This window comes from Phasianus colchicus, chromosome 8 (genome assembly GCF_987193195.1).
Source record: "Phasianus colchicus chromosome 8, bPhaCol1.hap1.1, whole genome shotgun sequence".
NCBI classification, from domain to species: Eukaryota; Metazoa; Chordata; class Aves; order Galliformes; family Phasianidae; genus Phasianus; species Phasianus colchicus.
In genome coordinates, this window is record NC_143443.1 from 23,302,061 (window position 1) to 23,329,322 (window position 27,262).

Genomic DNA, 27,262 nt, shown 5'->3' on the forward strand with positions numbered 1-27,262 from the left:
GCGGACGCGTGTTCTTTGTAAATGAAGAACATAATTAACATTAAATTAAGGTAATACAAATGAAGACAACACAGCGCCTGACAGGATGAGTGTTTGGGGAGGCAGTAGAGAGAAGTGATTCATATTTTTAATTTACTGTACAAATAGACTAGCAGGGCTGGGGGGGAAAGGGCCATCCGAGTGGAGTGGGGATTTCTTTTCTTTTTTTCCTTCTTTTTTTTTTTTTTTTTTTCTTTTTCCCACTGTTGTTTTGCTGTGCTTTAAGCACACAATGACTATTAAAGTCAACTGCCCATATAATAGGACATCTCCTACATGAGTGCTCTCCGAGAGGCAGCTTGCTGCAGCCATAAATCCCGGCAGTGCCATCTGCTGGCGCGCACCCCGCGCCCCGACCGCCCCGGCACCGACCCGCTCCGCCCGTACGGGATCTTTCCTTCTGTTTCTATAGGGAAGCACGCTTCTATACATACAGCTAATTTCTGAATAGCTCATCCTTTAAAGATGTCTTCTGGAGAGGTTGGGTTGGGGAATGTTGGATCCAAGGAGATGTGTTATGGTTTGGAATGACACAAATCTCCGTTCTCCTCTCCACTCAGTGCTTCCTCCCCCAGCACTGGGCACAGCATAGGAAGGCACCCGGAGAAGATCAGCTCTGTCTTTGCTTCCACAGATCCTTCCAAGGCCGTGAGTACCCTCACGGTACAGAAGTCACTTCTTTGTAACACCTACCTCAGGTTTTTATAAAGCCTTCCCCTCACTGTGGCTGTGTCATCTCCTCATCCTCAGTGCCCTCTGAGTATGGCTGAATCCTTTTGGTGGGTTTGGCCAGTGCTGGAGCCCTGTACTTCTCCCAGCCCGTGAGGATTATTTAGAACTATCTAAATCGTTTGAGTTGAAGGAACTCTTAAATGCCATCTGGTCCCATTCTCCTGCATTGAACAGGGGCACCTGCAGCTTCATCAGGTGCTCAGAGCCCATCCAGCCTGACCTTGGTGGAGGTGGATGTCCCCACACACCACCTCTCTGGGCAACCTGTGCCTCAGCCTCAGTTCAGTGGACAATATTGGTGGTAGGAGGCTGTTTGGGCTCAATGATGTTAGAGGTCTCTTCCAACCTTAATGATTCTATAACGTAACAGTGGGGCTCATGGGTCACACCGGCACGCAGGGGCCGAGGGGTCACTGCTTGCCACAGGGAGGGCACAGGGCATCTCCCAGGCTGCCCAGCATGCCGGGTGGGAGAGATAAATAAATACCAGAATAAATAAATACCAGTGGCAAAGAGGCCTGAAATGATGCTGTCGTTTGCTGGGAATGAGAGACACAAGTGTAATTTAGGTTTTGATATTATGAAAGTCTCGCTGCTCTAAAACAGCAGGGCACTCAGTGCCTCATTAATAAAGGATAAACTTGGAGTCTATTTACAATGCACTTTTTGGGGTTATTTACACTCCATTATACATATGTAATGCTGCACATATTTACCGCTCTGTTCTGCTGCCGAGAGCAGCCGAGTCGGGAGGGGGACGTGGAGGATGCTATGGGGCCGTGATCTCTGCTTCCATGGTGTTGGGACCAGGCAGTAGGGACCCATATGGACCAGACACTGTTCCCATGTGCATCGTCAGGCTGTGGGTTGACAAGACGTCCAGCGAGATCCACCATTGTCCCCTGCTCCCCTCTCAGCACTACCTCAGCTGTGCTCTGAGCCCTCCAGGCTGCTCTCCATGGCCCCGTATCCATGGAGCCTCAGCATCCCCGCGTGGCACAGTGGGGCGAGGGGTTGGCGGGCAGCAAAGACACGGCTGATCTCCACAAAGGTCTTGTTCTTGGTCTCGGGGATGATGAGGTAGACATAGAGGGCCACCAGCAGGCAGACCCCACAGAAAACCAAGTAGGAAAAGGCACTGGTTGACATCTGGGGACAAGGAAGGAGAGGGAAGGGTTGGGGCGGCTGGTCTTGGCTCCTGGGGGAGCAGAGGGGTCATGCCCATGCCAGTGCCCAACTCGAGGCCATTACCTGCAGGAACGGGAAGACGAAGCCGATGGTGAAATTGCAGAGCCAATTGAGAGACCCCCCCAGGACATAGGCAGCCGAGCGGTGGGACTGCGTGAAGAGCTCGGCCGTCATCAGGAAGGGGACACCAGCTGCATAGGGATGGATGGGTCAGTGGCAGGGGACCAGGATGTCATGGCTTTTTGGGACAATGGGATGGGTACTGGATTGGGAAGCTTCGGTCCTGGTGCTGTGCCCGGGGTCCCAGTGCTGGGGATGGGGATGCTCAAGTCATCCTCATGAGAGGTGCTCCAGGAAGGAAATGAACAAGAAAACAAAAGTGATAATAACTCCGGGAGGAGAGCAGCCCCCGATGGACTCTTACTCACAGCTCGCCCAGAATAGAGATATGTATATTTTTGTTATAAAAGTCCTATTCATCATTGTTTGTGAACAATGAGCCATTAAAATCCTAATTAAAGATGTAATTACAGTGAATAAAGTCTGGGCTGAGGATGAATTATAGATCTGCTAACGGCTCTGCTAATACATCAACTGGGTAAAGCAGTGCAGGTTCTGTGCCTGAGGTCTGGAGCACCCAGCTCTGTGCTGTCCCCTGTCCCCACCCACAGCCCCACAGCCCCCAGACCCACCTGGCCCCATGCAGAACCCAGCGATGATGCCCACCACGCAGGCAACGACGACGTAGCGCATCCAGGGCAGGGCAGTCTGTGGTGGGACACGGGATGGTGGGACACCAGTAAGAAGAGATATGGCTGGTCTGGGGCAAAGCAGGGCCAGCTCAGGGAGAACCCATCCCATCCACCGGAGAGTTGACAGTTGGACTTGGTGATCTCAGTGATCTTTTCCAACCTTAATGGTTCTGTGTGTCTATGATTCATCCCTTCACCACCCAGCCCTCATTAAGTGTTGCCAGGGGTTGGAAACTCATTAATGCACTGAAGGCTCATGGAATGGCAATGTCCCAACCCTACCTGAAGCAGCAGGCAGCCGGTGATGCCTGCCAGGCAAGTGCCCATGGCACAGAACCCGGTGATGATGAGGGGCCGCCGGCCCAGCTTCTCAATGGTGAAGCACTGCCAGAGGAGAGCAGAAAGCAAGGGGACAATGGGGATCCCACAGTGGTGGTGAGGGTACCCTGTGGATCCAGGTCCAGCTGCAGGCATGGAATGTGCCTGGTGGCACCTCTATGTCCTCATTCAGATGTATGTCCTAAAAATTGAGCCTTCTCACCCCATTCTTCCACCCCGTTTTCCTGCCATCCCCTGCAGAGAGTGGCACAGGTGGATATGGGGTCTATCTGACCCAAGGCTCAACGGTGCTGGGTGCTGAGGTCTTTCTGTCTGTCCATCCCTCACTCACCCCAATCAGCCCTGCAACAACTTCAACGGCGCCGGTGCCCACAGTGGTGTATGGGATCTGGGATTTGGAGATCCCTGCGTTCTGGAAGATGGTGTTGGTGTAAAACCAGATCTGCCAAGGAAGGGACTCATGTGAGGGGGGGCACAGAACTCTGTGTCCCTGCAGAACCAGGTTTCAGGACCAGGACTCACGGCATCAATCCCTGAGAGCTGCATGCCCACATTCACCACCACCACCGAGAGGGTCTGCCAGCGCACCGAGCGGTCCTGCAGCAGCTGTCGGACAGAGACCGTCTGCACCGAGGAGAGGGACTGCTGCTCCTCCTTCATCTCCTCCAGCACCTCCTGCACATCAGGTGTCCCCAGGAACCGGCGCAGCGCTGTGGGTGAGGGTGAATGGGTGCTCATAAACATGGCATGGGGGGATCTGCGGGGCTGTGCATCCATGGGAGTCAGGGAGATGCCCTGACACCACAGTGATGGGCACTGGGGAAATGCTATGGGATAGTTGAGTGGGAGAGAAGATTCGGGTTGTATGGGGTATGTGGGCTGTCAGGGTAGTGTGGTAGGTTGCACACACACGGGTGGTTCCCCCTAGGACAGCCCTCACCCTCAGTGGCCCCACAGATGTCATTCCTCTCTATCAGCAGGAACCGCGGGCTCTCGGGGAAGCAATGCAGCAACAGGAGCTGGAGGGAGGCAGGGATGGCCACCACCGCTAGGAACAGGGGCCAGTACCTGTCCTGGGGAGAGCGGAGATGGAGATGTGTCATCGGGAGGGCAGTGCAGGGCCTATGGTAGGGGCAGGAGGGGGACATTCCATTAGGGGGTAACCCACTGGGGGACGCCCCGTTGGGCAGTACCCCATTGGGCGATGCTCACCTGGCCCAGCAGCTCAGGCAGCCCCAGCACCTGTGCGCAGAACACCCCCAGGCAGATGAAGATGCTGGGCAGGAGGCCCAGGAAGCCCCGCAGGTTCTTGGGGGCGATTTCTCCCAGGTAGAGGGGAACCACGCTGAGACAGATACCTGGGCAGCATGGACAGCAGGGCCTGGCTGTGGGCAGGGAGGTGGCCACACAGACAACCCCCAGACCCTCCCATGGTTAGGGTTAGGGTCTTCTCCACCCACCTGAGTGCAGCCCAGTGATGGCACGGCCGATGATCACCATCTCGGGGGCTGCCAGCTGCCGGCTGAAGGCCATGAGGCCACCAGCCAGGAGGACGAGCAGAGCGCTGCGTCCCAGTGTGCCGTGCCTATGGGGTACGCACAGCAGTGGGGCAGCCCCTACGGCCCCATCTGCCCCGTGCCACCCCCTTACCTGCCATAGCGTGCCACCAGAGTCCCCACCAGCAAAGAGCCCCCGAGCCCACCCAGGGCGAAGATGGAGACGGTCAGAGAGTAGAGGAGGGTGAGGGGCCCAGGGGGCAGCCCGTGCCCATAGCGCTGGGACCATGTGGCGTTGTAGAAGGCCTTTATGTGCTGTGGGGCAGAGAGATGGGCACTGACTGGAGAGGAGAAAGGCGGGGGGCCAACAGCATCACAGCCAGCCCTGGGGCACAGCCTGAGGGAAGAGCCAGCACTTCACTGTGGGGCAGGAGTAGGGGTCCCACCACCTCCATGGAGGGATACAGATCCCGGTGGGGCTGTGCCATTCCTTACCGCCGCTGGCGAGTTCACCACGGCCAGGTTGTAGCCATAGAGCATGGAGGAGCCAAAGGATACCAGGAGGGTGACGGAGAGCAGGGGGCAGGTGAGGCACTGGGGGAGAGGAGAGCAACAGAGCCCTGTTCCAAGCACTACCCCAGCCCCACAGAGCTCCCCAGTAGCCAAGTCCCAGTCCTGGGAGCTTCTTCTCCCCCAGACCCCCTTCCTGAGCCCAGTAGCCAGATCCATAGCACTCAGCAGCTCCCGGCTCACGCACACCAAATCCTCACTAATCCCAGTAGGAATCCCGAGCTGGGAACTGGGGGGTTTGCACACCATGAGGGACGTGGGGAATGGGGATGGGGCATCCCCCCAACCCTGCCCCCTGTCCACCCAACACTCACCCCACTGATGTCCCTGCTGGGCTGCGGGGTCCCCTTCTTGTCAGTCTGAGGATGAGGGGAGGAAGGCAGCCCCTGCGTCTGGCTCTTCTCTCCCATTTTCAGATGGAAGGAGGCAAGGGGAAGGAAAAGAAGGAAAGGCAGTCTGGGTGTTGTCCCCTGGGCTCATTGGAGGCTTCAAAGCGGACGGAGGAGGAGTCTGGGGCCCTCCCTGCCTCAATGGGGCTCTTCAGAACTGGAGGCAGAGGGATGAAGGGGGTGCCTACATCTCCCAGCACCCCCATCAGCCCCCCACCATCACATCGGGCTGCGGAGCAGCTATGCTCCATCTGCTGTGATGAGGGTAGGAGGGCTGGTGACCCACGTGTCCTGATGAATGGGGGCATCTGCCCTTGTCAGGACCAGGGTGACAGAGCCCCCAGCCCCGGGGTGCAGCCCCCAGCCCCAGAGAGTAGAGATGCAGCTCATGGCAGCTCAGAGGAATCCAATTTTGCTGCGGCCAGGAGCTGACTCCCCTGCTGCTAATGAAGTGCCTTTAATTAGCAGCCTAATAGCAAGCTCTTAATTTGCTGAACAGCCAGTCGAAAGGATGGGGACCCCACTAAGCCAGGCTGGCAACAGCTCCAAAAGCTTAAAAGGGACAGGCCAGGCTGGCTGGCCCCACCGTGGGACAGGTCCCTCCATGTGGGACTCCCTGTGTCCTGCAATCATGTTCTGAGAGTCCCTCCATCTCTCTCTGCCTCAGCGTCCCCATGTCTTCACTGGGGCATCGACCCACATAGAGCTCTGGCACTCTGAGGGCTCTGTCCTCAGAGCAGAAGGACAAAACTGCTGTCAGGGGGCACCAGGATATAGGAGTAAATCTGGGTTATCGTCACTGGTCCCCAGCAGCTGCTAGGAGAGCTTTGGTGGATGTGCAGGTGGGGGCCACAGGACAGGAAGTGAGGAGAGTGAGGAGGAAGCCTGGGGTGTCAATTAAGGGCCACTGGGGAGCTGGGTTAATTGGAGACACTCCTACGAGCTGACCCAGTGATGGTGGCACACGGTGTGATGGGGACAAGTGCTGGCAAGCAACCCCCACTGCTCCGTGCTGGGATGCAGCTCAGCGCTGTGACTTACTGGCAGCCCTGGTCCTCCTTTCCTCCACACAGGGGCTCCCTGACCCCATGTGCTTTGGGGGGAAAGCGGCAGCCAGACCCCAATCCATCCCATTCCTTCCCACTGTCACACCTGCAGGACCGCTCACAGTCACCTCCTTATCTGGGTGTCTCCCACTGCAGGAAGGCCACGTACCTGCACGGAGCCCTTCCAAGCCCAGGTTTTCCCCCTCCAAGCCCAGCAGTCCCTGGCACGGCAGCCCCCTCACCTCAGCAAACATCCCCAGCAGCCACGAGGCTCCCACCATTAACTTGCCCAGCAGGCCGACACTGACCAATTTCCCTCTTCCCAAAACACACCTTACTGAAGTGTGCATATAAAATTGAAAGAAAAAAAAAGAAAGAAACCACCACCAGAAAATTTCATTTTAAAGCCGTGGGTCGATCAAACGCTGTTAATTTGGAGATATGGCAAACATTACTTTCCTTCTTCATTTGAAGTGGAAATAAGGCACACATTTTTAAAAGGAAAGGGTAATTAAGCACTGAATCTATTTAAGATAAGCTGCCTGGTACTCACTCCGTTCCTGCAGAAATTTACAATGAAGATTGCTTTTCTGTCTCAGAGAGGAGAGAGCTTCAGGTCCTGAGTTCCTGGATGTGAAGGCAGAATTGCTGGGAAGAGTTCTCCAGCCCACTCTGATGGGTTGGAACTGGATGGTCTTTGGGGTCCCCTCCAGCCCAACTATTCTGTGATTCTCCCATCTTTGCGGTCCCTTCCAGCCCAACCACTCTGTGATTTTCTCACCTCTGGGGTCCCTTCCAACTCAATCACTCTCTGATTCGATGACCCTTGTCTTTGGGCATCAACAGGAAGGAGAGGAAGGGTTGGCTAGGGATAGAGCAGGATAGGAACAGCAGAGGATAAAGCAGCATAAATAGATGATGTATGTATTAAAAAAACCCGACCCTCTCCAAACAAAGCACCCGGCTGCTGGGAATGCTGTCACAAGGAGAGATGGGGATTGGAGGTGACAGGACTCCCAGCCCTGCAGAAAGCAGGAGGTTCGCAATCTCCATCCCCTGCTGGTTCCCAAGAATGGAGCCAGCAGGGAGAATGGCAGCGGGCGCGCGGCGCGTGTTTGTTTTCTGCCCACCCTGGGAGCCGGGATCTTAAAACCGCAGTCGCCTTTGTTTTAAAAGGGGCTGTTAAGTAAAATGGGAAGATCTGAGGTTGCCATCCACAGAGCATTTTTAAGAGAAAGGTATTCTGAGGCCAAGGGTGCTCTCGTTTGAATCGTCAGCATTTCAGCATCCCCAGCCATTGTGTCGCATGGCGGTGCCGCGATATGTCAATTACTCACTCATTATTGAACAGCAGGATTCTGATTAGCTTATAAAACAAATTTGTGCTTCTCCTACCAGGATCTTGCAAGTGTACCCAGAAAAGCACAGTCTTTATACTTTTATAGGCAAGATGGTTGTGGCTCGGTGCATCACATCCACTCTGACTTACAGGGCAGACTCATTCGCCCCAGCTAGAGGCCACCAGTCATTCAATGGAGTTTGTTACTTAAAAAGTATGCTGTGGTTTTAGGAAAAAGTGGTGGTGGTTTTTTTTTTTCTCCTCCTCTTTCTGCCTTCCAGAGCATGCACATGGGCCCCGGGAGCAGCCCCCAGGCTGGTGCTGGGACAGGGAGGTTCGTGCTGTCCAAGTGCAAGGCACAGCCGTGATGGTCCAACACTGTCCTTCATCCCAAAAGGAAAACAGGAGAGGTTCACAGCTTAACCTTTGTATTTGTATTTAAGTTATTTTCTGAACAGTTAAAAAAAACAAACCACACTGTTACCATGACCCTAGCTCAAGTGAACATTAGTACATTAACTACACATCACCGTAACATAATCACAAAATTCAAAGCACTCGTTACTTAAGAATCCAGATAACAAATATAGCAGAGTAACAAACTGAAAACTCTGGAGAAGCCACGTCCTTTCCCCCCCAGCCCTCAGTCTGAGCAGGGATGTAGCACAGGACAGTTTTTGGGGTGACCATGTACTACAAAAGAGACCCATCCAGCAGTCAGTTACCATACATTAAGGGCTCATACATCCATGCACATCAGCATCCCTCTGATTTTCAGTCTATCAGTTTAACGTCACCGAAGATTAACCAGTGGTGACAACTCCTGTGGGATATCCACGGGACAAGCAGGGAAGCCCAGCGGTCTTTGGGAACAAGCACAAAGTCACGGGGAGAATTTTCTGACAAGACAAAGGATGATTTATTCTGGCTGTGTATCAAAGCTCACCACGGGAGAGAAGCTCTGGGAACGTGCCAGGAGTTAGGCTACAGCTCATTATAAAAAAAAAAGGAGTGAGGGGGAAAGCAGGGGAACCAAATCTCAGCCTCAGCAGGTGACCATCCCTCCCAGCCCACTGCTGGGGATGGGCAGAAGGAATGTGCCTGTGGGACCTGATGTTTCTGTTTTGGTATTAAGTGTGAGGAAAACGACCGTGGCCCTCATGCCAATCAACCCAATGGGACTTGCTGGCAGGATGAAGGAAGGATTTCATATGGAGACCACTCCAGGGACAGCTGGGTCTCCTGCTGTTCCCCTTCCTTCTGGGAAGCTATTATTGCTCCTTAGGGAACAGCAGCAGGGCAAGGCTCAGCACGTTAGTGCATCATGCATGCCACTGGGAGACCTGGCAAAGTCCTCTTGGTCACTGCAGTTCAGACCTCTCACCCCGTGCCCCCCGTACAACATAAAGGTGGGCATCAACAGACCCACCCATTCCTGCAGGCACTGCTTGATGACCTCCTGGCATTTCAGATGTCCTCACAGTAACCCTTCATCCTCGTGAGGGAAGTACCCCAGCTAAGAAACCTGTTTTTGTAGCACTGTCCCCACTCGTGCAGAGCTCCATCTCACCCCCACAGTTCCCTCCTAGCCTTCAGCCACACGGTTATCTCCTCCTCTCCTCCCCAGGCCTGCAGCAGGAAGGCTGGGGCTCCTCTCCTCACATCTCTCACCAAGGAGAGCCGCTAGTGCCTCAGCACAAACACTGACTGCATCAGCCACAACAGTCAGACCTACAGGTGTGAAAGGAAGGCGCTCTCAGAGACGTGCTGCCCCATCAGAGCCAGGATGCTGAAGAACTGAGAGCCAAGCCTGGAGCCCTGCTCAGACTGAGGAAGGAGTGCATGACAGGGGCAGGGAACATACCTGGGGCACAGGAACGCACATGGTAGTCTCCAGTTTTTTCAGTGTTGTTAAAAAAAAAAAAAAAGAAAAAAAAAGAAAAAAGGATCCTTTAGAGCAGGAGCAGGTGGCAGGTAGGTGGAGCACGGTGGTCCAAGTCAGCTTCCAGTTTAGGAACAAGTGTAAAGCATTTCAACATTTCTGATGATCAGGCTTCTCAACTTGTCACCTGCATCCTTCCCTTCCAGTAGCGGACGTGTCTGTCCCTGAAGGTTAATGGGGAGGAGACAGCCGCACAAGTTCTCTCGCTGCAAATTCCTTCGTGCCATTTTCTATTTGCATATTTTAAAGCAAGCTGAATTCCTCTGAGGATGAGAAATATTTGCAGCAAGACGGTGTCCTATTGCCAAAGGAGTCACAAGCAGTAGACGGTGTGGCTAGAGGAACTGTCCTGCTCTGATGTCCCACACCTGCAGTACTCGGATCCCGCAGTCCAAGGGGAAAGCTCTGCGAGCTCCCTGCTTGTGGGAGAAGTGATGATCTCTATGCAGCAGAGGTATTTCATTTCAAAGTGATGTGCAACACTTAAAGCCCACAGACACCTCCAGCCCCTTTTATCTCCTTTCTGTAGGCAGGTGCTAGCTCTTTTCATCATAAGCTCTGCAATTACTCCAACCTGGCTGAGGGATTACCCATTCAGTTCATGCTGAAACCTCTCTCACAGGTGTTCTTGCACTCTCACACACACAAGCACATGTATCCTACGGGGGGGGGGGAAGTTTGAAAAAACCACTCTCCTCTGACTCTGGGAGATGTACTTACCAGATTGCTCCTCCCTGGGTGCACAATGAACACCACCAAGTGCCAGCCTGTGGCAGCTTCAAGTTCAAGTTACATCAGTTCACTTCAGTTTCCTTCCTAGCTATCGGAAAATGTGTACAACTCAGGGATGGGTTCAGAATCCTCACCCTCCTGCAGTTCTGTATGAAGTACCCAGACACAGCCCCTACTTGAAGGGGAGACACTGTTCCTATGTTTGCCAAAAAACGGGAGTTCAGCTGTTGTCACAAACTGTACCTGTACCTTAAACAGCTCTAGACAGCAGAGTTTAAACTACAGTACCACTTGAAATACCCAGCACTTAGAAGTTACAACACAGCAGCATGGAGCAGCAGGGCTATGACAACCATGGCAATCTGCACCAGTGCGCTCCCTGTGCCTGGCCAGCCAGTCTTCTAGTTCTCCCAGACTTCTGCAGATGGTAAAATAAAAACATACCTCTGCAGGTGCTACCCACAAAGATGCAAGCAACTAAAATATTAGGAAGTTCTGCAGCTGTCAGAGGCTGGAGTAACAGATCACTGTTTTCCACAGTAACCTAAACATAAAAGACAGAGGACAACCAGACAAGATGAGGAAAGTGACTATTAGATCTGAAGCCAAGGTTTATCCCCTACTGATATGTAACCATGCTGCAGACCTTGTAGTAACTGAACTAAGAGGAACCACGTGCAAGTAGGATTAAGAATTAGACTCTGAACTTCAACTGAGAGAAGTCTGGGGTGTAAACCTGGATACTTTCTGCTCCCCTGCCAGTTTTGCTCTGGGACTGCAGTGCACCTGATATGTATAACTGTCTGAAATCCACAGCAACCTTCTTAGACTCAAAAGTAGCATCATTAGTTGCAGATGAACATATTATTATGATCCAGAACATTCAGGACTCTGCAGAGGTAAGTCATACTGTCAGTGCTACCTGAGCAGAGTAGAGCTAACCTGTGAGACCCTTTTTACAGCAATAGTTCAAACAGAAAACGGGAGTGTCATCACATGCTCTTAGCTGCTCCTTTGAACTGATGCAGTCTCCGTGCTCAATGAAAATACAGGAGCTGGGTGCTCAGCACTGCTGCTCATGCATTTCAGGAACTACACCAGGTGCTCCCCAAGCACCTGCTTTCCATTCCCCCATATATCCATTGCCATCTTGTCCATCCTGACCATCACCAGAAGAATTTAAGCCCTCTGGACTGCTCTCTGGGTCCAGCTCCTTGCAAAACTTCATTGGTGGAAAAAACACATCCCAAGCAATTAGAAACAACACAACTGCTTTCCTAGCAAAGTGAAACTGATGAGAATAGCTGAATAAAACATCCCATCTGCCAAGTTCCAAGTTTAAAGGGTATTAGAAACGCTTTTAAACCCTTTTAAACCCTTTAAAAACCCTTCCAGCCCAGAGACAAAGGACCCTGTTTCCCACTGCAGGACTGGAACTCCCCACTGAAGCATTGAGGGTTATTTAAGATGTGGGCATGGCCTGGAATGGCCAGGGACTGATATACACCCTTTCCTAATCCAGTTGCAGGCCTGCTGCAATTCCCTTCAGCTCAGTAAAAAGAGCCGTGTCACATCAGATCTCTGTCTAGTTCAGAGACATGCAGAATTGTTTCACACGTCCCTCCCCTCCAGGACTATTTTTATCTTCTAAACAACAGCAATTTGCAAAAGGCTCAGCTAGAGAGCAAAGATCCAGCTCAGCTACCAGCAAAGGGACTAATCATCCTGTGTCCCTAAACCGCAATGCAGCATGCACACAGGTTAGAGAAGCACACACAAAGGCAATCTTATCCCTCCCACCTAAGGCTTTTTAGCAAGGCCAGCCCCAGAAATGCTGCAGAACTGCTAACCCTACTGCCTGTGCTCATGGCCACCACTACCCACCTGCCATCACCAGGGGACTGTGCTTTTGGATGGAAAGGCAGGGGCATATCCAGCTCCCCTCCTCGCCCCAGCCTCAAACCTCATCCAAAACAGAGAACAGTTCCTAAGCCATTGGCAACACACTGCCTTCAGGGAGAAAAACAGGGGTTAGATTGTCCTTTGCACAAATGATTCCTTTGTAAGGGAAATACTGCCCTCAGACAATGCTGCACCAGGATAGGGGGAGCTGGACATCAGCCCCAGTCCCTCATGCTTGGGACTTTGCAAGAGGAGAGCTTAACTTTTCACTGAATAGCGTTCCCCAGCCAAGCAGATGTTAAAGGAGACTACAATGCACATCCAGCTTTCAGAGGGTTAGCAGAGCAGGCAGGAGAGAACAGAGATGGATTTGGCTCATCATAGTCAAATTTCAAGGGTCCTCCCTCCAAAAGAATGGTCAGAACAGCCAAAAGCTGCAGTGGGTGTGGGGGGTGAGGTCTGGCGTTTCTGTCGCTCTTCAGAGCTGAATGCTTTTAAAAAGGCTAGCAATGGAGATGGATTTCAGTGGGAGAGTAGCAGCCTCCTCCCCACCCACCCTCCCACCCTGAGGTGACTCTCCCAACAGGGTGAACTGTGACTGTAAGTCTTCTGCTTAACAGCAAAGCAACACATTCTGGCAACATCTTAAATATATTCACAGGACATCTGTGACTGGGTTTGGAGGGAAACCAAACAGGGTAAAAGGAAGGGGAGTGAACAGGAAAATGGGAATGAGGGAGGAAAGGGATGGGGAGGTTTAAAAATGTTATTAGTTCACGAAAGATAAAAGTCATCTTCTGATATAGCAGCACTTTAGCAGTCAGCCACGCTGAGTAGACCCTGTCTGAGATCAACCGCATGCCAACTTTGTTCCAGAAACAAGTCTGAGAGCCTTCTCTCTTCGGCAAGTATTGGTTACGTGGATAGTTCTTTTGTCCTGGCATTGGCAGATAATATAAATACTGCAGCTTAAATGAGTCCTGAGAACAAAAAAGAGAAGAAACCAAACAAACCCCATTTGTACTAAGCCTTTCAATGATTGAAAATAATGTCTTACTGATCAGAGTCTTTGAGAAAATCAAGACAGCTGATGTGACAGCCCTGGCACACCACTCTGTATTTACTCATCAAACAAGATATAAGATGTTCTCCAGAACAGAGCATTTTCATGGAAAAATGTCACTGTGAACACTCCCTGCAGAAGCCTGCCAGATCATCTGCCTTTTTTCTCAAGCTACTAACAGCAGTGGTACCCATCACAGTGGGGAATCATGCCACGCCACTCTGATTAGACATCAGATCCACTCTGCAATTGACCCAATCTTAAGAAACACAAATTTCCTCTCCATATTATGTTGGCCAAGACAAAAGGATAAGGCAATAAGCAAACCAGCCAGGCTCAGACATGAGCAATTTACACACATGCTGTAGCTGGAGTGTAAAGGAGTGCTGGGCCCAGTCAGTAAATGATTTTGCATATTGATGCATCTCGACTTAATTTGCCTGGTCTTGTGCCTCAGTGCCTCCTCCCTTAGCCAAACAGTTCTCTTGAATTAGCTTGCTGCAGAGTGAGAAGAATGGTCACCACTTCCTCAGGAGGGAATAAAGCTGACGCCTCTTGGCAAAACACTCCTGCCTGGTGACAACTGCCCAGGGTCAGGCCATCTGCATCCCCTTGTTAGGCAGCAGCTGCTCTACTCGCTCTGCAGAAACCCTTCTTCCTTCTAGACAGCAGTAATAACTGATTTAATTATTGATGATGATGGACAGTGGAGGAGTTCTTCATGGGAACTCACGGACACCACATGTCACAAATACTTGGATAAAGACCTTCCTGTAAGGCAACAGAACCACTCCTGTCCTTTTACAGGACATTGCAGTTACTGTCCAATCAAAACAAGAAATACTGATAGACCCAGGTAAGTATTCAAGCTGCATGCTCACATTACATCCAGTGTCATCTTTGAGATAATTTTTACCTGTGCGAGTGTGAGGTACAGTGTACTGTTATTTATCTTGAGATGTAGGTGTATGTTCTGGATGGGGAACGAGTGGATTCTGCTTGGGCAGCTGGGTCATTCAGAAAATCCCAGATGAGGATGGTGTCATCATGTGAGCTGCTGACAATCTGGAACTCGTCAAACTGAAGTCGAAAAACTCTTCCAGAATGCTCCTAAATGGAAGACACGGCATGTTAATTCACAAATTCTAGCATTATATGAATTTCTCAGTCAGTAAACCCCATACGACACATCATCCAGCCCCATAACTAAACCACCCTTGGTGAAACAAGTTCGCTATATCTGTGTTTTTGGCTCGCAAGGAATTTTACATTACATTTATCACATTACTCCTTCAGTCCCCATGAATGCACTGTGCAGAACAAACCAAGCTCCCTCTACCATACAAGGCAGCCTTGTGAGGCTGATGGGAGCAATGCCTTCCTTGTTCTTTGGCTCCTTCCTGAAATCACAGTGTTCCCAGATGCAGTAGGTTACAGGGGGATTAGGATTTTGCAGTCAAGGCTTGGCACCACTGCTACTGCTCAAGAGGGAAGAGCTTAATACTGGAGGACACTAAGGAGCCTGTTGTAAAGTCCAGTGACAGTAATAATTCTTCTTAAGCAGTTCTAAAAATATGAACTAGAAAGGGCATTCTTTATAGCTTGCATTTTGCTCTGAGGCTGAGAGGAAATGGCATGATGATTTGGCAACAGTTCAGACTGTAATTAACAGGAGGTAGCAGAAAGATCCTGGATATCAAAAAGCAAATCTACTAGGCTTTCCCTTTTGTGCTAGCCACTTTTTCCTGGTGCTTACTGCCACAGGAGTGAGCAGCAGCCTCCTCAGGAAAAACAGAACACCATGCAGGTGGGACAAGCCCTCTCTCTCTAATACACATTTCTCTGTGGTTCTCTGTGGCCAAAGATCAGGAAAAAATGCTTAGAAGCATTTTACAGCTTTTTCAAATATTTGGACAAAAGAGAATTGTTAGCTACTAAAAGGGAAGCCTGTGTCTTATGGCACAGGACTCTGAAAATACAGCTTGGTTTGAAAGCATGGAGAGAACAGAACAGCTGCCTTAAAGGGAGCCTCTAAAGCTCCAAATTAAATATACACACTCCAAAATCAGATTCTGTTTTTATGACAATTTTGTTATAGAAGCCCAACCACTGGGACCTTCCTGATCTTCTGACCCAATAAGTGCACCTTAGAAGCACTTCATGGGTTTCTACTCAGTTCCAAAAAGAAAAGTATTTCCAGCTCCTGTATTGTATCAGTGAAGTAAAGCAGTACTTGCTAAAAAAGTACCACAACAATAACCAGATCCACTGAGGGACCCTGAACAAAGGCACCAAGAAAGAGGTATTTCTACAAACTATTTTGAAAAGTCCTTTTCCTCCCAGCCCCTGTAGGCTAAGTAAGAGTGCCCTAGAAGTTCCACGCAGCCCTCCCCAGTGTGGTTGCATTGACAATAAGCAGGCTGCACGCCCTGAGCTGAGGCTGCAGGGAGCTGAGCCCTTCAGCTCAGAAGGAGAGTTGTGCTGTTTGCTTATTCTGCGCCTGGAAAGCTTCTGTGACACTCGTGTGGCCACTGTTCCAGCTAACGGGAGGGACCTGGCATGCAGCGAGCATTTGTTATCTGTGCACTTTCCTCCTACTGTTTGAAAATTGAACACGAGCAGCGGGAGACTCGCGATGTTCATTGTGCAGCCAGGTTTAATTTTGGAGGCCGAGAGAAGAGAGGGAAAAAAAAAAAAGCAACTATGGGTAAGTGGGTATAAGGACGCCCTGTTGTCATAAACATGAAAAGCCCTAAAAGCACTACGACAGCCTCCTCTGCCCCTCCTCTTCTGGCTTCCTCCATTGCTATCAAACAGGGATTTATGAGTATCCATGTGTTGAGATTCCTACAGTGTTTCCATCCCACCGCTTCTGATTTATAATACAATTAGTTGGGGCACTTTGGCTGTCCACTGCTGGAAAATGCAGAGGAAATCGCACCAGTTAAATTAAGTCTACAGGTTACTAGGCACACATTTGTCTCGGGCTGGAGCAGAAACACCACTAATATCACGCTGAAGTCTTGGACTCTAGGGATACGTGTTCATGGGCACAGAGCTGTTCCACAATTTGCAGCTGGGTGGCTGACAACAAAAGGGTTTTCTGGATTTCAGCCATGAAACTATTTGTAGTTCTCTTTGGCTACCAAAAAGGTTTTTCAACACAGTACCTGCAGGCATCCAAGGCCCTCACCGACTCTTACTTTGCAGCTTATGGTACAAATACAGGATTGGAAAAGAGCTAGTGTGGCTTAATGACCTACTGCCTGTCAACCCTCAAAGCCTGTGTGAAATGTGAAGCAAAATACTTTAGTGAAATCTACAGCAACTGTAGCAGTTTGGGTGGTAGATGAAGGTGTGGGACAGCTAGAGCAGCAGAAGGTCTGATGTCCACCAAATTCCGACATCATCCAAAAATTTATTTTCTAAAAGAAAACAGTAATTCATTACTTTTTTTTCAACATGGACTCAGCACTGGACGAAAATCTTTCTGTAACCCCCAGCTAAGTCTATCAGAGCAGAAACAGCAAAGATGTCAGAGGAATGCTTATAGGATCCACCCCATGGCCCTGGCTGTGCTGGCATTTTTGTCACAACCTTCCTGCATCATTCTAAGATCAGTGCAGAGCCACTGTTAAGCATGATGGTGAATGCTGTGAACACTCTGCAATGACATTTTTATCACACTATCATCAGACCTGTACTAAATATCACTGAAGAGCGTTAGAAGCTGCTGTTTAAGGATGAGGCAATCTCACTGTCTGTTCCAGTCCGTAGCCCTTCTGTCCTTCAACACACACAAGCCACTGAAATGCAATGAAAAGGTTGCTTTTGTGTTTGGGTTTTTTTTCCCCCTCAAATTTGGAATTTACTACTTTTCTTTAAGAAATTCCCTGTCAACAACTCCTGGGAATAGGCACACTAAAGTAAAGCCACCAACACATGGATTCCAAGGACAAGTCTCAAAAATGACTTAGCTTTTAACTTCCAAAGAAGTCAGATCTCTAGAAATGACTTTTAGATCCTGCAGGCTGGTGCTAAACTGACTTGAATTTCTGTGGCTCAAGACAGCCCTGAGCAAGAACATTTTCCTGCTCCCTCCACCACTCCTACCCAAAGCTCTTACCACAAGGGTTCGTAAGCAGAGGGTCCCTGCTGGAGCACGGGGGTCCAAAGCAGCCACCAGATCCCACACCTTAATTTTCCTAGTAGTAAAAAAAGAGAGAAACACCATGGCTCTGTTAAAAAGAAAAGATGAAGTGCTCACAGAAAAAAAAAGAAAAAAAAAGAGAGCTTTAGTGCAGCTGAGCTGATACAGCAGATCAAGGAAAACTACAGAAAGCCTTCTGCTCCTGAAACGTGGTTCTTGCGCTTCTCCTTTGTAATGCTCATAGAGTTTAAAGGGAGAAAATAATATGCTGTTGACAAAATAAAACATAAAAAAGCAGGCAATAATAACTAACAGAAACATATGGGAGGGTTAATGCACACTAGTCTTAGTGGCAAATGGATCAGAAGACAACCACAGGAGGCAAACATTGTTCTTACCAATGGCTGAGCTAGAAGATGTTTCAGATCAAGTCTGTCTGATATTCTTATGAGCTAAAGAAATGGACCACATGGGTCAAATCACACTGACTTTTTTAAAGAGAAAAAACAACAACAGGTGTACTTTGTAGAATCAGCCTGACTTACTGGCCATGACCAGGACCTCTTGGTATGACAGACAAAAAATTTAATTTTTATAAGGAAGATCCAGCAAACTGATGCGTGAGACACTGAGAAAGACAGGAGGATCCGACGCATTAGCTAGCCTCACCCATCATATGCCCCGCTGACTATCCTCTTGTTATCAAAGCGGATGCATCTCACCAGCTCTTCGTGGCCTTCCAGTACTCGCAAACATGCCCCACACTCGATATCCCACAGCCTGGAAGAGAACAGGAAGAAGCATTGAGAATTTCTGAATTTCTGATTATTTCAAGGAAACACTTGGTCTTTGCTTGTAGTTAATGAAAACTAGGAAATAAAGTTCATAATGAAACAACAAAGAACAAACTATTCATCACTCTTTTCCTGCAGTTCAATTGATGCATGTTTTTCAACAACTCTTATGTGACAGTATCATATGGGGGATTACTCAGATACCCAAACATTTTAAGATCAGCCATGCCCACCATCCACTTCTCTATTAACACAAGACACGTGATATCTCCCAGTTATCTTCATGAGAAGCCTGACTTTATTTTAAGTCAGTTTTTCATAAAAGTATCTTTCTTTGATTTGAAGATGTTAAGTGAGAAAGACTCACCAGTCCTCCTGGAACCCTGTTCCAAAGGTAAAAGCACCTTTACCAAGGCACACACCCCTTCTAATGCCCCTACATGCCTATTTCTGATTTTGAGACTAACGTCAGACGAACTGTATATACAGTAGTGACAGGTACAAGAACTAACAAGCCCTTTATATTTGTCATTTTCTCCCACTGAAGGTGTATTTGCTCTGTAATGAAGGTAACTTGTGCATAAGCTAAAATGGGCATTCTGTGTTTATTTAATCATTATGCATTTTTATTTATGAGTTTATTATGAGTTTATTACTCATAATGCATTTTCTTCTTGTGCTCAAACAATTTTTTAAGAAATAAGCTTATATGCTTTTGATACTTTTGTCAGCTCTTTGAGGGGATTCCCAATTGGAACAGATAAAGAAAAATTATTTGCCAACAAGAACTGAAATTCTTGACATGCATTGTTTACAGGTGTTCCACCTCCGGATGACATAAACTTGGTTCACAACAAATGGAATCTTTCAATAACAGTATCTGCTGAGGCTCTGACACACAGCTGAGAAAAAGCAGTCACAGATGTTCTTGAATGCTTGTTCAATTAGAGTTCAGACTGACAGAGACTTCATGGTAGTGAGGTTCATGGTTCATGGAATTTGTCTGGGTGACACCACACAAAGAAGTACAGCTGCTGTGGGGTCAGGTCACTTTTTCTTGAGAAACTAAGAGAGAGATAAATCGTCCCCACATACTTCAATCCTGAGGTCCCCCAGGGAATAGTCCAGACCCAGTGGATGTGTGCACAAGGATGGTGGGTAATCATTTCATCTGTCCATCCACAACAAGATGCTCTCGCTATGGACGATTGGGGAATGAACAGAACTCTTCCCATAACTGTACTGAGTAAGGGTTAGTTTATCATAGAATCAGAAAGGTTGGAAAAGACCACCATGATCACCGAGTCCAACCATCAACCCCACACAACCATGGCCACTAAACCATATTCCTAGGTGTCACACATCTGAGGCCAAAGAGGAGCAGAAGATGATTCCTCAGTCTGTGAAGCTGAGTGTTCACCAATCTGTGAAGACCCCACTGGTTTTTGCATCAGCACCAGCACACCATTAAGGTCAGAGAAAGCAAATCCATTGTAAAGTTCAGCCAAAGGCACTTTGGCTGGCCAGAGGGCATTATGTCTCCTGCCAAGGACTGCAAACAGGATGCACAATGCCAGAAGTGAACTGGTGCAGAAAGGTCTGAAGAGCAATCTTGTGCCAGGAACTTTCGTGCCATGTGTTTCCACTCCTTGCCATCAATCCTGAGGTTGCCAGCAGCTTGGCAAGGCTGCATAATATTAACTTAGACTTGTATTATCAGGTCCTAGTTTGAGTTTTTACCTGAATTTGACTGTGATTAGAAAAGATGATCGCAGCCCTTAGCCCTGAGAGCAATGGGCTTCCACACACAAAAGGAGTAACTGCTGTGTAAGAACAGCATATGTAGAATTGGTTCCAAGGGAACTTCCCAGATTTGGTAATCTCAAATTTCTACTTCTTTAAATAGTCAAAGGACCAAACAGAAACAAGACTGCTCTTAGGCTTGAAAACTAACTTAGAAATTTCACTATGAAGTGAATGCAGGCAAAGGAACAGCCACTCTTCCTTCCTAGAGCTTTGGGAGAACTTCTATAGTAGAACACCTCCAATTACCACAGCCTTTACTTCTCTTGAACTTCTGGCAGAGTAGGAAGATGTACAGAAGGTAGATAAGCCTGAATCCCCTTCTTCAAGAGTCCAGCAGCAGATCCTTGTGTGCACACACTGGTGGTTGAATACATGAATCCATGCCAGCCATTCATTTAAAAGTGAACACAGAATGATACAGCTTATTTTTTTTTGCTTTGGCACTAGTGGATAAGATACTTAAGTGACTGGATTAAAAAAAAAAAAAGGATTAAAATGATGGGTCACTTTCTTACTGGTGGAAATCAGCACAATAAGAGTGATGCCTACATGGCTGTATTCTTTTACCTTGTGAGAACTCTCTCCTAAACCAAAACCTAAATCATTTTTATGCATGGAGTCTCTACAGAAGAAAGATACTGATTTCTCAGCTACTTCCTTAGATTCATGGTTGAAGAATGAGTAATCACACAAAAAAAGTTTCTCTGTAACCGAGGAATGGCCAACTTCAAATTCAATACCAGAAGGCAATCCCTACTAAAGGCCAACACAACATCTGGTATTTTACAATGGATTAAAATCAAACATGCAAAACACCAAACCACCCACAGAGAGGACTTAGTAACCTGCCCTTGCTTAATCACTCTTCCACTGACATGTGCCTTCTGCTAATGGCTGGGAGAAAGCTACGTGAACAGGTAAACCTTGCGCCTTGCCCACACAGCTGCCAAATCTGACTTCCATTAAGATTCACTGCCAACATTCTTGAAATTCTAGCACAATTTATCTGTCAGTTAGGGATTTTGTCCAATGTAAGCATAAAAGTAATCACACTCCTCTTTAGCATTATCACTACATTGACATTTATTTTTATTACTATTACTCATATTTTAGATCCTTCCCCAAATGGTGTAGCATTTAACTATTTCTTACTCTGAGACCTAGTTTCATAGTACAGAAGCAGAGGGTTATTTTTTCCATCTGGAATTTTTATGACATATACAGTGCTACTCTTACATGATGTCTATTAATACTTTTTGCCCTGATAAAGGGACAGAAGCCCCAGCTCTTTAGCTCACGCTCTCAGGCAACCACACACTAAAACCTAGTGCAACAATCCAGTGATGACCATCAAAGGACCACCATTTTCCAGAACACAAAGCACAGAGAGGCACCGTTTTGCAAGCAAAGCCCACAGACAAACATCTGCATGAATCGTTCTCACTAAGGAAAATAAACTCTGACATCAAAAGTAAAGACTTTCTGCTTAGGCTGTCCAGACTTCCAGTTTTATCAGAAGGAACACAATTCTTCAAAGCAGTGATCAATACAAAATGGAGGCTTCTCTTCCTCCTGCTTGAATGACAGAGCTGCTTCCCCACACAACTTACACCCCTATTCCTGCTTGCTCAGTACACCCAGAGATTAGTGGGACACCCCTCTGCCAACAGCTGCTAGATGTAGGGAGAAATTCTGGCTCATGATACCAGAAGGAGTTAAATCTCAGATTGCAGCAAGGCAGCTGGAGAAGTGCAAAAGGCAGCAAACTGAACTTCATGCTCTAAACCAGCTGTTCCAAACTTAACCCGGTGCCAAGTACCACAAGAAGAGCTTGGCCAGAGCCCAGGAGGATTTCTGCAGAGGATTAAATGCCTCTTACTGCAAATCTGACCCCTTTAACTAGACACATAGCCCAATTAAAATATCACAAGAGGACATCACAGAAAGTGTTACTTGCCAGCTCTTCAATACACCAGAATTGTCAGAGCAATGCAACTTGTTGATTAGTATGGGACTCCTGAGATACAGAGGATGAAAGACAACACAGTAAAACAGTCTTCTAATATCTCTTCCCAGTAGTTCCCAATGTTCTCTACCAAAGGAAACATATTTCAAGGAAGACAAGGGTACAGAGCACTTTGCTTGCCTAACCTCCACGTATCCCAGGGATTCAGAGACAACATGCTTGCAAAGAACTCTGCAACGGGGAGTATGTCTCTCACCTGATAGTATTATCTGAAGAGCCGCTCACTACTAGCCTGTCTCTGTACTGCAGACATGCAATGCCTCGTTTGTGGCCATTTAAGGTGCGCACAAATTCGCAGGTACTAGTGTTCCATACCTGTGACAGGAAAGGTGAAACCACACAGAGACAAAATTATTAAGAAGAGACTAACAAAAGATGGTACCTGTATGATACAGGGGGTGCACCTAGAATGTTCTTAATTGAACACACTTCCGTAAGACCAGGAAAATTACCCCTCTGATGACTCGTGACTACTGCCTGAAAGTGTTCACAGGTTCGGCCACAGCACACAGAAGGTTTTTGCCATATGTACTGGAATTAGCTTCCAAAAACAGTCTTCAGCCTGAGAGTGATTTAGTCTGTGATTTAGTCTACACAGGAACTGGATTTTCCTCAGTTTTAATGCAGCAGATCAAGGTCACAGCAGTAACACTCAAGTGACTCCTACCCACTCACGTTTGCTTTTGTCTGCGTGTTGCCCTCTGACAACTCTTTGTGTTACCAATGCTGAAACAGATTGTGAAACCAGTCAAATTGAAAAAGAACACAGGGAAAAAAGAGTCCTTTTTCAACTGCATCTACACCTGAGTCTGACTTGCTATACAGCTCTGTCAACAAGTCGCACAAGCTCAACAGATGAGGGATGAGTGAAAATGAGCAGGAGGAATACTGCTTCTAAAGGAAATTCAGTGTAATAACAGCCAAAGACTGTTCCCTGTCTGGTCACTGCTTTTTGTTAGGAAATACTTGGTGCTGCAAATAAAAAAGCCTCTGAAATACCTCACCTTTATAGTTCTGTCACCTGACGCTGACACGATGTACTTGTCATCAAAGTCCACTACGTTGACAGCAGCGCGGTGCCCTACGAGCACCCTCCTCAGGGTGATGTCTGTTGGTGAAGCCATGTCCCACACAGCAATGGAACGGTCTTTGGAACACGTCACCATCATGCCGTTATTGAAGCGGAGGTGCAGCACTGCTTCACAGTGGTGAATCAGTGTGTTCAGCATCTCGCCTGCGTTCACATCCCACACCCTGCAGTTTCAGATTTCAAACCAAGAGAGGAGAGAGTTAAAAAGATGAACAGTAGTTTTTCTGCAGAGGGAAAAAGGGAAGGGGAGAGGTAATTAACTCTCTACCAATATTAGAGATGCAAATGCCACAGGTTATAGCTAAATCTATTAAATATTTCATTAAAAGATATGTTATATAAACCTGTTGATTACACATATATTGAGACAGTGCAGCAGCCAAAATCCCTGCAATACAGTTAACACCATAAAAACAACCCAGCCAGAAAAACAAAAAAATAAAAAAAGCATTCCTTAATTAAGAGAATTTAGTGTTTAAGGAAAGGTATGAGATTGGCAGCCCTAGAGACTGATGTTTCCTGGTCAAGTCAGCCTACCATACTCCATTCCCAGTCACTGACTGCTTAAATATGACCTGTGGAGAAGGAAGTTCGGAGATAAGTTTCATTTTTGACTTCTCTCACAGGACTATCATCTCATAGGATAACTTACACAGAGGCGGAAGTCAAGGTTATGCCTTTCAAACAAAGGTAATTGCTACAAGTTGCACAATGGGTTGCTTTTACTCTGCAATGCATCTGGTACACAGCTACATTCTAAGAATGTGCTGAATACCCAAATTAAGACAGAACATTCACGTTGATTTAATGTTATTGGAACCAACTGTTTGTACTGAAAGATCATTTAAGATGAAAACTACTCAAAGGCTTCATATGGAACTTCTAGGTCTTGAAATTAAAATTTTAATCCTCAAAAATGTTTTGGGCTGTCCTGTTTGCAGCCTTTTTTTATTCTCCACAAAGAGATTTCTTTTGTCACTATCACACCTGTATCCCACATACACTGTGTGAGAGCAGCAAATGGTTGTATCATTAGGCAGATCACACCGTAAAAGCTGAAACTTTCTTCTGCCAATATGGTGAGCAGTTAGAAAAGGCAAGATGTGAGAAAGGATTCTAATGCCTCATTTTCTAATGCATAGAAGCTGAAGCAAGTCAATTTCTGGTTTATAAATGAGAAAGGAAAGCACAATTCCAATTACAAAATGCAAAGTTAAAAAGACTGCAGACTGCAGACCTGAGCCATTAGCATACAAGCAGTTTGCAGACAAGGTTGCCAAACTGAACAGGAGCTGGAGACCTACTGACTTCTCTGGACAAGTGCATCCCTGAGCTCTCGGAAGCATTAAGAGCCCATCTGTACTGTCTATTGGACAAAGCCCCTCTTTTTGAGGAGACCCAAGGATAAAAGTGATGCATCCTATGTGCCTCGGGGGTCTGCACAAACGTTTATAGCTACAGTGGAAAACAAAGTATTTCTGGGCAAGTAGCCAGTCTGCAATTTGGCCTGCCTGGCCTGATATGGAAAATGATAGTGCTTATTACAGAAATAAGCATCTCCTTTTGCAACCTGTATTTAGCACTGAGCAGTTCCCACACAAAAATTCTGGATTTCTACAAATGTTAGGATCCCAAAACCTAGCAACACCATAAGACTACATGCATCACGTGTAAAGTACTAAATGAAATGGTCACTAGTTTAACAGTGGTAGTTTGCATGCAGCACAGTGATAGCCGTGAGCAGCCTGCAGCCATAGGAACACATGGTAATAGCTTCAGAAAAGGCCATTGGCACAGCTTTTTTGTCATCTGTAACTTCACTGCATGGGCATCGCTGATTCTCTGACAAAAAGAGGATATGTAACAGCATGGAGAAGACAGACTTGCTCCTCTGTGTCCAAGTTCACATTGCAACTCACTAATTCAAATGTGCCTGTATTTACACTGCAGGACTTAGGCTCTCTGTGATCCTGTAATATGTCTAGTGGACTTTACATCTGCATAGTGAAAATGTGCACTGCATGTGCTGACTTGAAGTGTCCAGCCTTTTAATGGAGACTGGAAAGGAAACAAAGTTAGAAAGACCAGGAAGAAACGTCATGCTGAAACTTAATTAAAACTCACAGGAGATCTAGTCACGCATCTTTGTTAAAATTAAGGGACAACAGATGACTAAACCTTCAAGCTTGCTTTGAGTACTTAACCGACTTTTAAAGTTATTCCTATGGAGGATGTAAAAGCATTCCCAGGGAGTGTCCAAACAAGCAGCACCTTGGTGAAATGCCAAATTGTCTTCCTAAGTCATCTTGACCTTGGCTGACCTTTGTTTAGGGTCTCATTTCTCCTTGACAACCACTTGCATGGACATCTGATAAACAAGGACAGTGCACTTCTGAGCAAATGTGCTGAACTAGATTATGGAGGTAATTGAACAGCACAGATTTAAGAAAAGATCATTTCAGCAGCTCACAAAGCTGAACTTTCTGAAGCAAATGGAAAGCTCTGAATCACAAGCACGCACCTGACAGTCGAGTCTGAAGATCCAGTGATGATCACCCGCTCATCATACTGCAGGCACAGGACAGAACCCGTGTGTCCAGTGAGAATTCGTTTGCATTCTAACGTATTTTTATCCCAGATCTAGGAGAGCAAACATTACAAAACAGACAGCTAAGTAAGGTTTACATCATACTTTAAGCACCTACTGCTCTGACTGGTCTGTTTTTCACTACAACGGATCATCTACATTGCAGGTAGAACTACCTCAGTGGCATGGGCTAATTGTTGTGGTGACATGCAGGCTGGTGTAATATGCTAACGTCTTTGGTATTACTGAGTTTGCTCTGAACACTGGTCTTACCTCCTCATTAGGGCAAAGTAGTTACATAATCTTAATTACTGACTGAAAAATCAGCTAATGAATTCTGTTCAGAAAGAAAACAAAGTCTCTCTTGACAAATATAAGAGGTATACGTATTGCTTAGGTAAGAGGTGAAGGAGAAGATTCGTTTAGTAACAAAAGGCTGGAGAGGTGCTACTGAAATTAGGACACTACTACTTCTGGCACTGGCACTATGTGCCACTGGCATGCCACTCTGGAGAGTTCTCACCTTGATAGTGTTGTCTCGTAGGCCACTGACTATCTTCTGATCATCGTACTGTAAACAATAAACGCCTTTGCTTGTCTCACTACGGCAGTGGATTCTCTGTAAACTGTGCCTCCCACACCGCCAGTTTGACTCTATTGTCTTGAGAGACAGGAGACAAAAGAGAAGTAAAAATAAAAGACAAAACTCTCTATTCCTTACTTTTGTTTGCTTGAGAATCACACAGAATCACAGAACGTCCAGGGTTGGAAGGGACCTCAAGGATCATGAATCTCCAAACCCCTGCCACATGCAGGGCCACCCACTTCCACATTTAATACTATACCAGGCTGCCCAGAGCCCCATCCAACCTGACCTTGAACACCTCCAGGGACGGGGCATCCACAACCTCTCTGGGCAGCCTGTTCCAGCACCTCACCACTTTGATAGTGAAGAACTTCCCCCTGACATCCAACCTATATCTTCCCTCCCTCAACTTAAAACCATTTTTCCTTGTTTTGCTGTTATCTACCCTTACAAAGAGTTGATTCCCCTCCTGTTTATAGGCTCCCTTTAGGTACTGAAAAGCTGCAGTGCGGTCACCCCGCAGCCTTCTTTTCTCCAGGCTGAACAAGCCCAGCTCTCTCAGCCTGCCTTCATAGGAGAGGTGCTCCACCCCTCTGATCATCTTTGTGGCTCTCCTCTGGACCCTCTCCAACACTTCTCTGTCTTTCTTGTACTGGGAGCTCCAGACCTGGACACAATACTCCAGATGGGACTT

General features: G+C 47.5%; 2 protein-coding genes across 15 annotated transcripts in view; both read right to left on the minus strand.

Annotated features, from left to right (window-relative positions):
• On the minus strand, positions 1-5,790 carry LOC116231695 (solute carrier family 2, facilitated glucose transporter member 5-like). Of its 3 annotated transcripts, XM_031597635.2 has the most exons (12): positions 5,431-5,781; positions 5,042-5,140; positions 4,701-4,861; positions 4,511-4,635; positions 4,263-4,408; positions 3,991-4,123; positions 3,573-3,760; positions 3,382-3,492; positions 2,994-3,095; positions 2,652-2,727; positions 2,023-2,150; positions 2-1,920 (listed from the first exon to the last, which is right to left on the minus strand). In XM_031597635.2, the coding sequence occupies exons 1-12, from the start codon at positions 5,524-5,526 to the stop codon at positions 1,696-1,698; spliced, it is 1,590 nt and encodes a 529-aa protein (XP_031453495.2). In that variant the 5' UTR covers positions 5,527-5,781; the 3' UTR covers positions 2-1,695. The 3 variants fall into 3 exon arrangements, with proteins under 3 accessions (XP_090001530.1, XP_031453495.2, XP_090001531.1); XM_090145405.1 differs by lacking the exon at positions 2-1,920 and having other exon boundaries at positions 2,029-2,307; positions 5,431-5,790; XM_090145404.1 differs by lacking the exon at positions 5,431-5,781 and having other exon boundaries at positions 1-1,920; positions 4,511-4,943.
• Positions 5,791-8,182: 2,392 nt separating this feature from the next.
• Positions 8,183-27,262, minus strand: part of BTRC (beta-transducin repeat containing E3 ubiquitin protein ligase) — a 112,518-nt gene continuing 93,438 nt past the window's right edge. For 6 of the 12 annotated variants that reach the window (XM_090145402.1, XM_090145399.1, XM_031597624.2 and 3 more), the window contains 8 exons: positions 26,506-26,643; positions 25,917-26,035; positions 23,310-23,559; positions 22,502-22,620; positions 18,349-18,459; positions 17,656-17,734; positions 14,446-14,639; positions 8,184-13,446 (listed from right to left, as the gene is read on the minus strand). In XM_090145402.1, the coding sequence (XP_090001528.1) occupies positions 14,478-14,639; positions 17,656-17,734; positions 18,349-18,459; positions 22,502-22,620; positions 23,310-23,559; positions 25,917-26,035; positions 26,506-26,643 (978 nt within the window). In that variant the 3' untranslated portion in view covers positions 8,184-13,446; positions 14,446-14,477. Of the gene's footprint in view, positions 13,447-14,445; positions 14,640-17,655; positions 17,735-18,348; positions 18,460-22,501; positions 22,621-23,309; positions 23,560-25,916; positions 26,036-26,505; positions 26,644-27,262 lie in introns of all 12 variants that reach the window. The other 6 variants (XM_090145401.1, XM_031597625.2, XM_090145400.1 and 3 more) reach the window with 2 other exon arrangements.

Coding starts and splice junctions, on each gene's coding strand:
- LOC116231695 (XM_031597635.2), bottom strand. CDS start 5,526: ATGGGAGAGAAGAGCCAGACGCAGGGGCTGCCTTCCTCCCCTCATCCT. Junction 2,728..2,993: donor CCGGCTGCCTGCTGCTTCAG/GTAGGGTTGGGA, acceptor GTCCCACCACAG/ACTGCCCTGCCCTGGATGCG. Junction 1,921..2,022: donor TCGTCTTCCCGTTCCTGCAG/GTAATGGCCTCG, acceptor CCTTGTCCCCAG/ATGTCAACCAGTGCCTTTTC.